Raw genomic sequence first — 17,459 nt, 5'->3', positions numbered from 1 at the left:
GAATAGGTATTATATACGTATACTTACCTATGTATAGAATTATACACATCATTATTCTCACGTTATAATTTATTTATTACTAAGTATGCAACCATTGTGTAGAAATGCAATTACTGGTATGTATGTAGAGGTATGTACTCGTACTACGTAGGTAAACATACATCTATGCAAGCTTATGTATCACCCATATCATCAGTCGATAACCTACATTATAGTGAATTAGATAATTTGGGTAAGTTAGTCAATTTAGATCATCCGCTTACTTAATGGTTTTCCCGAACTATTTTCTGCGAATATAGGATTTTAAACGAGATTATCTATCGTATATTTATTCGCAGATTGACTTATTTTGCAGTTGTATATACCCAGTGCATCTCGTCTCTTGAAAAGGTTCAGTTTGTTGTTCTGTATAAAAAAATATCGAAAGTGACAGCGTGTAATCTGAAGCTGGTAAGTTTTTCGATTATTTATCGTAGCCCCACCTATGTATATTTTTTTCCATTTTTTTCTCAATAATTAGCATCTTATTTTTTTTTTTTTTAATTCAATACTTCCATGAAATACATGGCATAAATTTCGTTACATTATCTAAATGTGGTCATTTGGTCTGACATCATCTTATAAAGAAGGTTATTCCAAGCGGCAGAATAAGTTTTGAACCGTACCATGCAATTTGTAAATCGAGAAAACGTACAACAGAACGTCATCAGCCAAAATTTCAGAAACTAAAGTACATTTTTTCGATTCTTAGAGAATTGTGGAAATCAAATCTGTACCAAAAAATGAAACATTAACCTAACCTAGAACGCTGAAATTTAGTATGCGCCTTATTTTCAACTCTCAAAGTGGAATGAAAAGGGTTTCAAACTATTTTGAGCAGTACTGGAGCCTCCAGAAAATTTTCGAATGTTGATATGTCCGCAAAATTTTACCTAAGAAAGTTGCAAGGCGAAAATTTACTTTATACTTAGTATTTAAGGTAAGAGTGCCTAACATGGGCTCCTTTTACTTTCAAGTATCTGGGGAATCCATAAAAAAAACCTCAGAAGCTAGAAACAGGCCTAAATAGTAGCCAAGAGACTTGACTTGGTTATCAACCCCGCAGATTTTAAGAAATTAAAAAATTCTTATTTTTGGCGATGATTTCTGTAAAAGTATCATTTTTAGCCGTATCGATTTTTTGGTGTCCTAATATAGATCCTCAATTTTTTTCTTAAAGTACAAAGCACAGAAAATTTTTAAAATGTGCTCCTCTCTAATCACAGTAACGTCTAAAAAACAAATAGGTTATTTTGAGTGACCACCTTTGAATTTTTGCAATTTTAAAATGAACGACTTTTGGGCAGAAAAGTAGCAATTTTCAAAAAAAATATATATACCTATATCACCCACTTTGATTTATTTTTTGAGAACGAAAAGTTCAAAAGATGCGAAAATCTCTCTACTTTCGATTGATAGATATGATTTTAAAGTCAGAAGGCACCTGTAATAAAACTTGCTGGGTTATATTAATCCAAAAAAAACTTTTATGTGGCAACATGTGGGCACTTTGCCTTAGCATCATCTTATTTCACATGAGATATTGAAGATATTCTTAAATAACAATCGTTAATAAGAAAGAGTATCGAACGGATTAGACTAAAGAAAAAAAAAACAAGAAACAAAAAAAATTCAGCAGTTGGTAAGGAGCATTTCTCAATCTTTCAAGTTCACTTTGTTGTCAGGGATTCTTTCTCATCAATTTTCAAGTGACTTAATCTTACTTATGAATAAAATTACCAACTAATTTTGTTTTGTTTTGCTTTCAGAACAAAAAGAGCTATTTTACTTCAGCTACCTACATTCATCATTATGTTTGCCAAGATGTACTCATAAAACTACCCAACTACCCATTCATTTCACCATCTCGATGAATCTCCTAATGGCATTTGCCATTTGCATGGGATTATTATCATCAATCAGCAATGGTGCTACTTATTTACTCAAGGAATACCCCACTCAACAAGACAACAAAGACTTTGATTCTTATGCAAATGACACAAATAGTACCTTGATTGCTCATCACAAAAATGGAAAACACTTGGAAACACGTTCAGTGAATGGAACCCTTGCCGAAGTAATCAGTACTATAAATGATACATTGTCAAAATCATATAACAAAGTGATTGAAAATCTTGCACACATCGATGAAGAATTAAAAGCAAAAATCATACAAGCACAGAAACTCGAAGATGTGGGCAATCAGAAAATACATGAAATTGAAGAACAAAGAATTGCATTTCAAAAGGAAAAGGAAGAAAAAGAAAAATTCATCATTAATAAAACAATGGAAGTAAAAAATGAAGCTGGTCATTTAAAAAAACTAGAATTAGAAATTAGGGACAAAACAGATCAACTCTCACAAAAAGAAAGGTGCATCAATGAAACTGACACTAAAGTAAAAAGTAGAGAGGAAAAAATGAAAATGAAAGAGGAGGAATTGAAACAAAGAGAAATAGAAGCTCTACAAAAAGAGAAGCGCAATAGTGATGTTGAAACGAAATTGAAAAGTAGAGAGGGAAGAGTGAAAGCACAAGAGGAGGAATTGAAAAAAAGAGAAGATGAATTACAGAAGCAAAAGAGTGAGGTAGAAAAACAAAAGCAGTTTGTCATACAAAAAGAAAAGCGCAATAGTGATGTCGAAACGAAATTGAAAAATAAAAAGGATAAAATGAAAACAAAAGAAGAGGAATTGAAACAAAGAGAAGATGAAGTACAGAAGCAAAAGAACGAGGTAGAAAAACAAAGAGAGCTTGCCATACAAAAAGAAAAGTGCAATAGTGATATTGAAACAGAATTGAAAAATATAGAGGCAGAATTGAGGTCGAAAGGGCTAGAATTCTTAACAACACATGGAGAAATTCGAAAAGGCAATAATGATCAAAAACTGCTACATAAATCATTTTATCTTGGACAGGACGTAATGAGGCTGCAAGATAATTTTACAGATGCATGCGTCAGCGTCAATATAAATCGTCTTAAATGTAATGAACCTGAACAGTACAATCAGCAGATTATCACATTTAAAAAGCTGCCAAAAATCAAAATCTTTGACTAGAGAACGTTATTCGCTAAATTGAACACTTCTCGATCGATACATCGACATTATAGCAACAATCTATCATTGAAGGTATTGTATCGATAGAATGTTGAGATATCGGTTGAAAAATTTTAGATTTAGAGAGAAACATTCTCTACTGTCGATCGAATTCGATTTTCTGTCGAAAAATTATGGATTTCAAATTGTCAATCTTCTACTATTCAGTGTTTTAATTTTCATTATTATTTAAAATAAAAGTATACGAATGATAAATTATGCGATTTCCACGATGTAAATAGAAAATGAAGTTGTTTGGCAAACTTCGAAACAAAAACAGGACATTTTAGGCATGCAAGGCAAAAATCAGTGCTTTTAGGACGTTCTGGCAAAAAACCACACAAATTTCGTAGCAATTTTGGCAAAAATTACGACCATTTGACTATTTTATCGTAAATCTACTTCCAGAGAATTTTGACAAATAAAAGATTATAATTTTTCGTCAACTCGCCTAAAATTGATACTCTCCTAAAATTTTGTTACAAAACAGGATTTTTTTTTACAATTTTAACAAAAAAAAGGATTGTTTTGAGCAATCTTCACAAGAGCAGGACTGCTTGACAATTTTTGGAGAAATTGGCCCCTTTTGAAAATTTTACCAGAAATATTCACTTCTTGAAAATTTCGACAAACATGGACAATTTTTAACAACTTTGCCAAAAATTAACGCTTTTTGAAATTTATCCCCCCTCCCGAAAAATAGGACATTATAATTGAATTTGGCAAAAAAAAAAAAAAAAAAAAAAACAGGACTTTCGTTTGGTAATTTTGGAACAAAAAGAGTACTTTTTGAACGCGAAATAAATTTTTTGAGATGTTTGGGGTGGGGAGTTCTTGCCACCTAAATTATCGTTCTTAAATCATTTTTTATCGTTCAAATGACTATCGTGCAAACCACCTTTTTTATCGTTCAGTTATATATGTACCTCCCCTTTTAAAAAAAAAATTCGGAATCAAGTTTACTTAATTTTCTCAAGTTCCTAATTTTATTTTTCCAATTTCTTATTTTGATTTCTTAAAATATTAAAACTTACATTTTTGATTCAACTGCTTATACCTACCTACCTAAGTACATAGTTTCATGATATGAGTTTTCAAATAATTTTCATTCAGTTTTCTCAAATTCTTGATCAATTCTTCAAAAAATTTGTTATTCACTTTTCAACCCAGTTTTGAAATTAATTCAAGCTATCCATCAAAACTTTTCATACCTTTTAAATTTAAATTCTTGAAAATGTTTGACTTATGTTTTCAGAATAAATAGAATTCAATTGATCAAAACTTCAATTTAACTTTCACAAATTTTTGGTTTGATTTTACAAAATTCTCAATTTGCTTTCTCAAAACTTGGAATTTCCTTTTTGAAAACAATTTTTTCGAAGATACTTCCTCTTTGAAAACACATTTCGCCTCTAGAGACAGCTACAGAACTGAAATTTTTTTAGTTTGACTTTCAACTCAAAATGAAAGTAAAGAATAGAATTTGTTTAGAACTCACTGTATTTTTTCTTCCTGGTGGTTTTTCGCGTCTCAATTTATTCGAAGTGAGAGAAAAATGCTTAAAAATTAACTTGAAATATAAAATTATAATATTCTCGCCCACTCATGCATAAAATCCAGATTATAGGTCTCACCTACATCGTCAATCGGTAACATATACAGTGAGATATACTCTTAATTTGGGTAAGTTGATCAATTTTTATCATCAGCTTGATGTTTTCTGTGAACTTTTTTCGGCGAATTTAGGAATATACGTAGATCCCTTATCACTTTTCGGAAATATGAATCACTCTGATCATTATACTCGTGTCATTTTAAACGAGATTATTCATCGTATATATATTCGTAGATTGATCGAGTTATTGTGCAGTTGTATTTAACGTGGTCTGTGCCTAGTGCATCTCGTCTCTTGAAAAGGTTCAGTTTGTTGTGCTACCTACCTAAAAAAGCATCGAAAGTGACAACGTACGATCTAAAGCTGGTAAGTTTTTTGATTATGTAACCTTTTTCTTATTTGTTCCCTTTTTTTTCGATATTATGCAACATTGGGAATATTTTTTTAAAAAATTTTCCTCTATAATTAAGCATCTAACCTTTTTTTTTTTTTTGAATTCAATACTGCAAGAGGACTAATAGCATAAATTTTTATACATTACTCATTCGAAAGTGGTCACTTGGTCTGAAATCCTCTCATAAAGGAGGTTTCCCAAGCGGTAAAGAACATTTTAAACCGTACAAAGCTATTCGAAAATCCAGAAAACATGCAAAAATACGTTACCAGTCAACATTTCAGAGACTAAAGTTTTTTTTTTCGATTCTTACCTAGGGGATTTTTGAAAATCATCAAATCTGTAAACTTTACTTTATACCTATTTAAGGTGAGAGTGCCGAATATGGGCTCCTTTCACTTTTGGGCTCCTGGGAAAGCCCTAACAACCTTTGGGAAACTAGATGTATTAGGCACTTTTACTTTATCCAAGTATTTACCCTAATTTCAAGACGTCGAATAACTGTAAATGGTTTTAGGTAGTTGCATAGAGCCTTCAAAATTTTCATGGAAATTTCAGTCGTCTCAAAAAAATGTTATAACATCTGTCAGAAAGAATTATTTTTATGGCATTTAATGAATGAAAATCCATTTACAGAATATCACTGGTGACTCTAGAATGGCTTGAAATCATCTCCGGTCAGCTCGTCAAGTTAGAATTTGAGTATGAAGCGAATTTTACTTACCATTGGGTGAAGTTTTACCGAAATTTCAACGTCAAAAAATTTGCTAATGGCTCCACAAGAGCTCAAAATGGTTCGAAATTTGATTCAACGATCGGAAATGGGGTTGGGGTAACCAAACTCTCAGATTTCTAGAACTGTTTGATGATGGTGAAAGTTCATTCTTATTTATTTTTCAAGTGACCACTTCTACTCGTAGGTAGTGTAGGGTGGCCACTTCTGAATTTTTGCAATTTTAAAATGATCACTTGTTTTGGGAAAAAAAGTTGACAATTTTTAGAAAGATGAAATTATTATTTTTCATCGATCCAGCTCACTATTTATGTTGTTTGGAATAATTTCTCATCAATTTTTCATCAACTTAATCATATTAATGATACCTACTTTTGTTCTGCTTTGTTTTCAGAACAAAAAAGAGCTCCTTTACTTCAGCTACATTTACGTTCGTCAAAATGAACTTAAAACCACTTCTTCATTCCACCATCTTGATGAATCTCCTAATGGCATTTACCATTTGCATGGGATTATTATCATCAACCAGCCACGGTGCTCATCACAAAAATGACAAATACTTGGAAACATATCCAGTGAATGGAATGGACATTAAAATACCTAGTACTATGGATTATACATTGCCAAAATCATACTACGATACGATTGAAAAACTTCCTCGTGTAGAATTAAGCGAAGAAATGAGGCAAGCAATGAAAGTGGCGGATGCAGTCAATCAGAAAATACATGAATTTCAGGAACAAATAAATGCACTTCAAAACAAAATGCAACAAAATGAAAAAAATCGTCATCAATAAAACAATGAAATTAAAGAATGAATCAAATCGTTTGGAAAAAACCAGGGCTGGGGTGAACGAAACGATTGTAGTGTTCAGTTCTGTTCTACTCATGAACAAAAACTTTTTGTAATATTCTGTTCTGGTTTTGTTCTAATTCATTTTGATTCATTTTTTTCTGTTCTGGTTTTGTTCACGATGATTTGGTTCTAAGTATTTTGTTTTGTTCTGTTTTTGTTCTCACTTTTTCAGTAATTTTTTTCTTCACTTACACGATGAATTCTCTTAATACTTACTCGTAGATAGCTTTTTACTTTCAAAATTAAGCATTTTACTGCCTTTGAAAGGCAAAACAAAACTAAACATGGAAAATAGTGAATAAGTTGAATAAAATTGAAAGATATTGTTCTGTTCTGGTTATTGTTTCTTGTTCAAAACGTTGAATCATTTTGTTCAGTTAGCGTTCATTTGTTCAGAGCATTATATCGTTCTGCTTGGGTAACATTCAGAAAATTTAGAACATTTTTGTGTTTATCGTTCTGTTCATAGTGTTCTGTTCTGTTCTATTCACCAGCCCTGGAAAAAACAAGAATTGGAAATAAAGGACAAAACAGATTGACTTACTCAAAAGGAAAGACGCATCAATGAAACGGATACTGAGGTAAAAAATAAAGAGGAAAAAATGAAAGTGAAAGAGGAGGGATTGAAACAAAGAGAAAAAGAAGCCATGCAAAAAGAGAAGCGAAATAGTGATGTTGAAACAGAATTGAAAAGTAGGGAGGGGAGAGTGAAAGCAAAGGAGGAGGAATTGAAAAGAAGAGAACATGAAGTACAAAAGCGAAACAGCGAGGCTGAGAAACGGAAAGAGCATCCCGGACAGCACCAGAACCCTTTTGGAAGTGCCACAAATCCCACTAAGGCAATTTCCCCAGCCTTGGATATGGTAAAATAATTTTACGGTTAGCTTTTTTCCTAAAATGACTTTTCTTTGAATGGTGAATTCCTAAAAGGACATGCATTTTCCCAAATAGACACTTCCCTGATTTCCTATAGAGTATCTACCAAATTCTCAAATACTTGTTTCCTGAAAATGAGAAAAAATTTTTTTAATACTTCTGAAAACTTTCATTAAAAAATGATAGCATGAACTAAGTTGGAGGCTGTTTGAGGTTTTTTTTTATTTCAAATTGTAGTACTTTGAGAGGGTAATCGACGAATGATGTCGAAACCAGTGTTGCCACTTTCAAAAACCTAAAAAAATCCATTTTAAAACTTCTAATTTAAATATAACCACGATGTCCGCGAGTAAAAATTCTGAAAAATTCTCAGTTTTAGTCCTTTTCATGCAGAATAGCATATTTAAAAAATTGGGCTGGCATTTTTTTTCCATTTTCGAGAAAAAAAATCACAAGTTTTACACTTATTGCAAAAGTACGATCAAAAACCTAAAAAATGAAAATTTTTGCATTTTCGAGATATTTTACCAATGTGCAGACGAGCATGTGAAAAAATACCCCTCCTCCTTCAATTCGCCAACGAATCGACGAGAAATGCAATTTTTCGTGCCATAATTTTACCACTCAGTTCTCCCAAATTATTGATCAATTCTTCAAAATTTTGGTTATCATTTTTCAACCCAGTTTTGGAATTGATTCAAGCTATCATCAAAACTTTTCATACCATTTCAGTTTATTTTTTCGCCACCCATTTTTGATTTAAATTTTTAAATTTTTGGATTTAAATTTTAAAACTTGAAATTCAATTTTTAAAAATGTCTGACACGCGGTTTCAAATTTTCGATTTGGTTTCTCAAAACTTGGAATCTTCTTTTGAAAACGATTTTTTCGAAAATACCTTCCTTTTAAAAGCACATTGCCCCTCTAGAGACAACTGCAGAACTGAAACTTTTTTCGGCCAACTTTCAACTCAAAATGAAAGTATCGATAGAATTTGGTTAGAACCCACCGTATTTTTTCTTCTTGCTGATGGTTTTTTGTCTCAATCGATTCGAAGTGAGAGAAAAATGCTAAAAAATTGACTTGAGATATAAAAGTATAGGTACTTAATAATTCTTACTCGTGTTTAAAATCTGGATTCGAAGAATATTGCCCTACTTCAAAGAGAAATCATCAAGCCATTTGTCTTTAAATTATTGATCCATGTTTTCTCATTAACGAATAGGTACTCGTATATTTATGTAACATTTTCATAGAGAGGTACGCACTACGTAGGTAAACATTTAGGCATCACCCATATCATCAGTTGATAACCTATAGGTAGGTACGGTGAATTTGATAATTTGGGTAAGTTAATCAATTTTGATCATCCGTTTGATGTTTTCTTCGAATTAATTTTCGGCGAATTAAGGAACATAGACGCCTTATCACTTTTCTGAATACTACTATCTATCATATACTTATTCGCAGATTGAGTTACGTATTGTGCAGTTGTAATTCAAGTACCTATACCTAAGTATGCCCAGCGCATCTCATCTCTTGAAAGGGTTCAGTTTGTTGCACTGCCTAAAAAGGTATTGGAAGTGACAGCGTACAGTCTGAAGCTGGTAAGTTTTTCGATTATGTAACTTACGTACGTATATAGAATGTAACTATACCTATTTTTTCATTTTTTCTGAATAATTGAGCATCAATTTTAAAAAAAAATATAATAACTATGCCCAGATTTCCTGACATGTGGACCACTCGAGATTCCGATTTTTTGGTACCTTAATAGGGACCCTAATTTTTTTTCGTAGAAAACACGGATACGTATACCTAACTATTACCAACTCCTTTTTTTGTTCTGTTTTCAGAGCAAAAAAAAGAGCTCGTGTACTTAAAACCATCTGTTAATTTCACCATTTCGATGAATGTCCTCATGACATTCCCCATTTGCATGGCACTATTTTCATCAACCAGCTACGGTGCTACTTATTTACTAAAGGATAATTTCACTCAGCAACATGACAAATACCTCGATTCTGATACAAGTGTTACAAATAGCAGCTTGAATGCTCATCACAAAAATGGAAAATACTTGGAAAAACGTTCAGTGAATGGAACCGTTGCTGAAATCACCAATACTATGAATGATACATTGTCAAAATCATACGACAATGTGATTGAAAATTGAATTTGATGAGAAAGAAAGTAAGTGAGTTAGAAAAGAAAGTGGAAGCTGCTGAATACGGTATTTTAGTATTGTTTGCGAGCTGGTTAAATGAAATAGTACAAACCGCGCTAAAGATGAGGAATAAGGTGAGTTATGGCTTAGAAGATTTGCAAAAAAGCAGTGACCATCTGACAGGTTTATTTAATGAACTCATCTCAAATGTACGCATCGCCAAGGAGGGGGATGACAAAAACAAAAAAGAGCTCCTAAAAAGCTTGGAACGTTTAAAAGGAAACCTTAAAGAACTCATCTCAAATTTTTCCTTGGGAGGGGATGTCGAGAGTAAAAATAAGAACCAAAAATTCTTGGAATTTGTAGAAGAAATGGTTGAACAACTCAACTCAGGTATACGCGTACACCTGAGTTGAGATAAAATGATAGCCGCGGCTATCATTTTATATGTAATGAATATGTACTATACTACCTATGTATAATGTATAGAATTACACAATATCATTATTCTCATGTTAGTTTATTCACTACTAAAATATAATTTTTTTTTGAAAAAACATTATGCCATGGGTAAGGACACCAATTATGGACCAGTCCGCAATATGGACCAGCGCCCGTTCTCGTCGGTAATTAGTGCAATCTGTCAGGAAAAAATGTTTTCCAATGTATTTTTCTAAAAGAAGTAGAATTATTACGCGTGTTTGATTTTGAGTTTTTGTCGAAACGTTCGGTTATTCTTACTGTGTAATCAATAAAAATTGCGTGTAATGTATTTCTTCAGTGTTTTTATTCAAAATGTATTTTTCACCAAAAAAACGAATGAGACAAAAATTACAACTGTAAAGTCAAAACTCGCTGAGAAATTTACAAAAAACGTTTTGAGACGCTGAAAATTTTTTTTTGTGTGTTTTTCAACTTTTATTAAAATGTAATTGTGGTGTAATTTTCTGAAATGTTATTGACGTTTATAATATCAAAAAAGGACGTAGTTTCTGCTGGACTGATCAGTTTTTCCTAAAAATGAGGGTATGTATTACAGAAATTTTTGGTGCAAATTTTTTTTTATGGGGTGCGCTAATATGGACCACCTGTGATATTGAATATTTTTACTCATTTTCATCATTTCTTACAGCCGCTGAAAAGGGGAATGCTTGAAATACTTTTTTTGTTCATTTCTACAAATAAATATGATGTTTTGAAACGTAAAAATATGTTCATTTTGAAATTCTTTAGGTGGTCCATATTAGGAGTCCAAAATTTTGAATTGTCATTTTGACACTTGTCATTCAACAATTTAAAAAAAATATTCAAAATTAACCTGCACTGCTTAGAATACGTTTTTTCATTCATTTCTACAAATAAATATGACGTTTTGAAAAATGTAAAAGTATGTTTATTTTAAAATTTTATAGGTGGTCCATGTTGGGCGTCCAAAATTTCGAACGGTCATTTTCACACTCGTCACTCAACAATAAAAAAAACATACTTGAAGTTGAACTTCACCCCTGAAGTTTTGTACAGTGTTAGTGGAAGGATGGACCTTCATTTTAAGCCTTTGTGGAGGTATCTACACCCTATAGTTTTCAAGTGGCAATCCTCCAAAAAAAAAGTGGTCCATATTTGGTGCCTCTACCCTTATTCAATACATAATTTATGAAAATAGGTAGATAGCAAATTTTTCAGGAAACTGATACCTACATTGTGGTCATTTTAGTTGACTTTCAAGCAGACATTAGAGTAGTATGTATTTTCAAAAATTCACCAAAAATCAAAAAATCTACTTTGGAGCCAGAAATTTTAGCTGATGATGTATTTTTGCCTTTCGATTCAGTCAACTCGATAGCTTCAAAAATATTTTTACGAGGGCTTGTGAGATGAAATAAAAAAAGAAGGAACTACTTTGAAAATATACATATACAGATATACACAATCATACAAAATCGACATTACAGTTTTCAATCATGCTCCACCACATATCAATCTCAAGCAATTTCATAATTCGTATCCCACTTTAATACAAACACATACCTATACAGAATTGAAACAGGAAAAACCTGCCACAATACATTTTATTATTTTCCTTTCAATATCGTCAAACGCCGCTGCACCGAATGTGGAATTCCGAATCATTTGACCATTTCGAGCATATTGGCACACAAACGATACTGAACAAACCGCACAACACACGCCTTCGTCGTCGTAAAAACATTAAATCCAGACCGAGGGAAACCCCCCTGCTTGCCTCTTCTTTACAACAAACTTGGGCAAAATTTCGTTTTCTCGCGCTCCTAACGTCATTCCAATGATAATCTCCAAAGAGACGTTTTGCGACGAGTTTCTTACTAAATCTACTACACGCCCAACTTTGCGTTCCGTTCGGTTCGCAGCTTTATAAAGCCTCGAGACTTTGGAGTTTTCAAAATACGAGGCTGTAGTATATCAACCGCAAAGATGGAAACTCTACAGGTTACTTTTGGGAGCCTGGTTCGACTCCATGTCGCAGCTTTTCCAAAACTAGCTGCCTAATCTACGTATAGTAGAATACAAATTACTTCAACTTTTCTTACCGATTTGTATTTCGACGATATGATCGCTTCTTCTGTGCAGGGTAATGCATAAATATCCGCGTTGGCTGGAACCGGAAACAGAGTAAAAAAAAACAGAAATTAAAATGGGAAAGTTTTCTTTTATACCTATCTACTTATACAGTCTAAAAATATTAATTTCTTCGAATACAAAGGTTGCACATTTGTACATAGTTCTTAGTCCGGCGTATGACAATAGGAGTAATTGCACCCCCCCCCCGGCCGATCCTCCGGGACAACTTTTTTCTTGAAGGGGACATCCTAAGGAACATTTTAAAGCAAACTAGCACAAAAAAAAGTTGGCCTTACTTACAAAATGGCGGCCATTTTGATTGACAGGTCAGCCGAAATCGCAGACTTTGCGTTTCAACATAGGACTTGCACGAAATTTTTCAAACCTTACAGAGGTAGATCGAAAGATCATGCAAAAATTTATCACCTGTCAAAATTTCAAGTGCTGAAGTGCGTTTTTCGATTTTTGGTGAATTTTTGAAAATCGAATTTAGGCCAAAAATGAGGGAAAAAATCAAAATTTCACTAAATTGACCAAGAAAGCTGAAATGTGGGATATACCTTATTTTCGACATCCCAAATCGATTGAAAACGGTTTCAACCCATTTTGAGCAGTTCTGGAGCCTCCAGCAGATTTTTGAAACTTGAAATTCCCACAAAATCCCATCAAATTGGAGTTGTAAAGCTGAAATTTATTCTAAAAACTAATTTCAATACGCTACGAAGTACTGCAGGTGAATTTTAAGTCATTTTGGAGCCTCCAGCGACTTTTTGAAAATTCCTGCAGCCTCCAGCAGATTTTTGAAACTTTAAATTTTCACAAAATTTCATCAAATGGAGATGGAAAGCTGAAATTTACTCTACACTCCAATTTTAAGACCCTTTGAAGACGACTTCAGGTGGGTTCGAGTCATTTTAGAGCCTCCAGCGACTTTTTTGAAAATTACTGAAGCCTCCAGTAGATTTTTGAAACTTGAAATTTCCCCAACATTAATTTATCAAATGGAGTTGGCGAGCTGAAATTTACTTCGCAGACTACATGGTGGTTTTAAATGGTTTTGAAGCTTCCAGCTACTTTTAGGAAATTTCAATTTTCCAAAAAAACGTCATACAACTTTTCAAAAAGTCGCTGGAGGCACCAAAACGACTTGAAATCCACCAGCAGTCCACTTCGTAGCGTATTGAAATTAGTTTGCAGAATGAATTTCAACTCTCGCCACCTCAGTTTGATGAAATTTTGGGGAAATTTCTAGTTTCAAAAATCTACTGGAGGCTCCAGTAATTTTCAAAAAAGTCGCTGGAGGCTCTAAAATTACTTGAACCCACCTGAAGTCGTCTTCAGAGGGTCTTAAAATTGGAGTGTAGAGTAAATTTCAGCTTTCCATCTTCATTTGATGAAATTTTGTGAAAATTTAAAGTTTCAAAAATCTGCTGGAGGCTTCAGTAATTTTCAAAAAAGTCGCTGGAGGCCCTCAAATGACTTGAACCCACCTGAAGTCGTCTTCAGAGGGTCTTAAAATTGGAGTGTAGAGTAAATTTCAGCTTTCCATCTTCATTTGATGAAATTTTGTGAAAATTTAAAGTTTCAAAAATCTGCTGGAGGCTTCAGTAATTTTCAAAAAAGTCGCTGGAGGCCCTCAAATGACTTGAACCCACCTGAAGTCGTCTTCAGAGGGTCTTAAAATTGGAGTGTAGAGTAAATTTCAGCTTTCCATCTTCATTTGATGAAATTTTGTGAAAATTTAAAGTTTCAAAAATCTGCTGGAGGCTTCAGTAATTTTCAAAAAAGTCGCTGGAGGCCCTCAAATGACTTGAACCCACCTGAAGTCGTCTTCAGAGGGTCTTAAAATTGGAGTGTAGAGTAAATTTCAGCTTTCCATCTTCATTTGATGAAATTTTGTGAAAATTTAAAGTTTCAAAAATCTGCTGGAGGCTTCAGGAATTTTCAAAAAGTCGCTGGAGGCTTCAAAATGACTTAAAATTCACCTGCAGTACTTCGTAGCGTATTTAAATTAGTTTTTAGAATAAATTTTAGCTTTACAACTCCAATTTGATGAAATTTTGTGGGAATTTCAAGTTTCAAAAATCTGATGGAGGCTCCAGAACTGCTCAAAACGAGTTGAAACCGTTTTCAATCGATTTGGGATGTCGAAAATAGGTTATATCCCAAATTTCAGCTTTCTTGGTCAATTTGGTGAAATTTTGATTTGTCCCTCATTTTTGGCCTAAATTCGATTTTCAAAAATTCACCAAAAATCGAAAAACATACTTCAGCACTTGAAATTTTGACAGGTGATAAATTTTTGCATGATCTTTCGATCTACCTTTGTATAGTTTGAAAAATTTCGTGCAAGTCCTATGTTGAAACGCAAAGTTTGCGATTTCGGCTGACCTGTCAATCAAAATGGCCGCCATTTTGTAAGTAAGGACAACTTTTTTTTTGGCAAGTTTGCTTTAAAAGGTTCCTTAGGATGTCCCCTTTAAGAAAAAAAGTTGTCCCGGATGATCGGCGGGGGGGGGGGGGGTGCAATCTGGCAATTAAACTAGAGACTGAAAGTTTCAAGAATAAAGGATGGAAGATTCGAATCCTTTACTTACCATTCGGTTAAAAAATGAGTCAGAATTTGAATGTACCCGGGAGATGATCTGATTGACTCTACGCAATTGATTCGTACTTCGTCTCCATTGAACAAGGTATGCCTCAAGTTTCTGGTATTGGAATAATAATCATTTATTGTAGTCGATGTGTTGGTAATTTTGAGCGTCGAGTTGTGTTGAATGAAAGTATAAGAGTAGCTGTAATCCAACGTATGCCATTGTTTCTTTTTGGTCATCCATGTTGGGAATTTGCATTTAAAGTTTAAAGGAGCTGTAAAAAAAAAATGGAAGTGTGAAGGTCAATGCCTCGTAAAAGAAAGTAATTTAGTTCAACTACACAAGAGAAATTCGATTAAAATGAACGCCGAATTAGTACCTATTTTTATTCTCCTAATCCAACCCTTTCATCTCACCTGCTCTTAGGAATGAAAATACGAGTATTCGAAACCGTAATTATCTTCGGTTATAACCGCGAATAAATAAACGTTTGATAAATACTTCAAAAAACCTGCCAGCTTTGCAATTAACGGCGTTAAAAAGTTCACTTTAATAACGATGTCAATTTACTCGAGAAATTATTTTTAAAAATAAAAAACTCGAACGAGACGAAGACGAAGAAGAAGAAGAAGGAAAAAAACACAAGAAGTTTCGTTAACTTTTGAATAATTAAGCCAAGTTTTATTTTGAAAGGAATATTAATTGGTAAATAAATTTACGTTTGAATAATAATTCGTAAGTATACCGCTTCATTAAAAACGCGAAGAAGCAACAAACTTTCGCCTTCTCATCATGGCGACGATGAGAAACGTTCTAATAAATAGGTACGAATAAATAGGGGAGTAAAAATTAAAATCACATCAGCTATTTATTAATAGGTATAGGTACCTTTGATGGCAAAAGTGTGATAAGAAGAAAATATAGATAGGAAGGTGCCTCAAAATAGACAAGTTCAAACTTCAAAACACTCACTTCTTTTCAAAATCATCGTTCGTGATCCTTCAGCAGGGCTGAATAATCCTGTGCATGTGGCATCTCCTGATTGAGCTATTCTGTATTCGACATCTGGATCTGGAGTTGAGTCGGATTCGAGAGGAATCTGCGGTAACGAGCCAGATTTCTCGAATACGAAACATCTGTAGTGGTCTTCACCCACTGCTATGTGGTGGTTGCTGACTTTGCCCACAAGGTAACGGTATGAGCCTTCTTTCCAGACAGCTAGGCATTGGATTTCTTCGACTGTAACAATAAAAATAATGAGGATGATAAGTTTATTGATAAAGTTGGTGGGGAATCTCAGGTAAAGATTAGAAATTTATCAAGATTAAGATTTGAAGATATTTATGCTCGTTCATAGAGAATATAGGTTTTGTAACTACATACATTGAGTGAATTTTGAGAAAATTTAAGATTTTCAAAATGTCACTGGAGACTTCAGAACAGCTGAAAATGGTTCGAAACTGTTCCTAATTGACTCGGTGGGTCGAAAACAAGGCACATACCGAATTTCAGTTTTCTGGGTCAATTTGGTAAAATTTAGATTTTTTTTTTCATTTTTGAGTCAAATTTGATTTTTAAAAGTTCACAAAAAATCGACAATCTATATGTACGAGTATAACCTGAAATTTCGGCTGGAGATGTATTTTCGTATGCTCATTCTAGGTGTGTATTTAGGTAGGTGTTGTTCAACATTTTTTGCAGGTTGTGATACCTCCCTTGTAAGTTGAGTTGCCGATCCCAAAAACTGAAGGGATAAGGTTATGAGCCATATTGTGCAAATTCATTCGAGTTGGATATTTCCTTGAATTGTAGCAAAAATTTGAATTTGATTAAAGACATTTTGCAATATTTTATACCTAATGAGAATATAAAAATTCTTTTCAATTTTATCCAAGCCATGTTTAAAAATTGAAGGACTGATATTTTTGAAGTGCTAAATCATTCTAAATTCCTCAATAAATATTCAATTTCAACAAGTTAGGTTATAAGTTTATTATTTTCTCACGTTCGAAATAAACGATGCTAGAGTGTTTTAAAAATTTGAGAGCGCCATTTAAGGGAATCATTCATAAACGAATTGATTAATATTTTGAAAGAACTATTCAAGTACATACCTACAAATGGATTCGTTTTTGGCGAATCATTCGCCAACGAATTGATTAATTTTTCAATTTATAAACCAATTCGTTCGCGAATGATTCGCCAAAAATTGAATAAATTCGTTCGCGAATGATTCACTAAAAATTATTCAATTCGTTCTCGAATGATTTACCAAAAATTGTTAAATTCGTTCGCGAATGATTCACTGAAAATTATTCAATTCGTTCGTGAATGATTCACCAAAAATTAAATGAACGAATCGATTCGTTCGCGAACGAGTTACTGATACGAATAAATTCGTTTGTGAATGATTCAACAAAAATTATTCAAATTCGTTCGCGAATGATTCACCAACAATTAGGTACCCATTCCTTTCGTTCGCGAATGATT

General features: G+C 33.2%; 2 protein-coding genes across 3 annotated transcripts in view; one reads left to right on the top strand and one right to left on the bottom strand.

Moving 5' to 3' along the window:
• LOC135834409 (uncharacterized) overlaps positions 1 to 17,459 on the bottom strand; it is a 532,193-nt gene that overhangs the window by 21,750 nt on the left and 492,984 nt on the right. For both annotated transcript variants that reach the window (XM_065348275.1, XM_065348274.1), the window contains 3 exons: positions 15,942 to 16,208; positions 14,973 to 15,243; positions 12,345 to 12,409 (listed from right to left, as the gene is read on the bottom strand). In XM_065348275.1, the coding sequence (XP_065204347.1) occupies positions 12,345 to 12,409; positions 14,973 to 15,243; positions 15,942 to 16,208 (603 nt within the window). The remainder of the gene's footprint in view (positions 1 to 12,344; positions 12,410 to 14,972; positions 15,244 to 15,941; positions 16,209 to 17,459) is intronic.
• LOC135834411 (golgin subfamily A member 6-like protein 7) lies at positions 341 to 7,067 on the top strand. The gene is made up of 3 exons (XM_065348276.1): positions 341 to 450; positions 1,809 to 5,117; positions 6,273 to 7,067. The coding sequence occupies exon 2, from the start codon at positions 1,910 to 1,912 to the stop codon at positions 3,095 to 3,097; it is 1,188 nt and encodes a 395-aa protein (XP_065204348.1). The 5' UTR covers positions 341 to 450; positions 1,809 to 1,909; the 3' UTR covers positions 3,098 to 5,117; positions 6,273 to 7,067.

The sequence above is a fragment of the Planococcus citri genome, chromosome 2 (assembly GCF_950023065.1).
Source record: "Planococcus citri chromosome 2, ihPlaCitr1.1, whole genome shotgun sequence".
NCBI classification, from domain to species: Eukaryota; Metazoa; Arthropoda; class Insecta; order Hemiptera; family Pseudococcidae; genus Planococcus; species Planococcus citri.
This window is presented reverse-complemented; position numbering and strand designations above follow the sequence as displayed.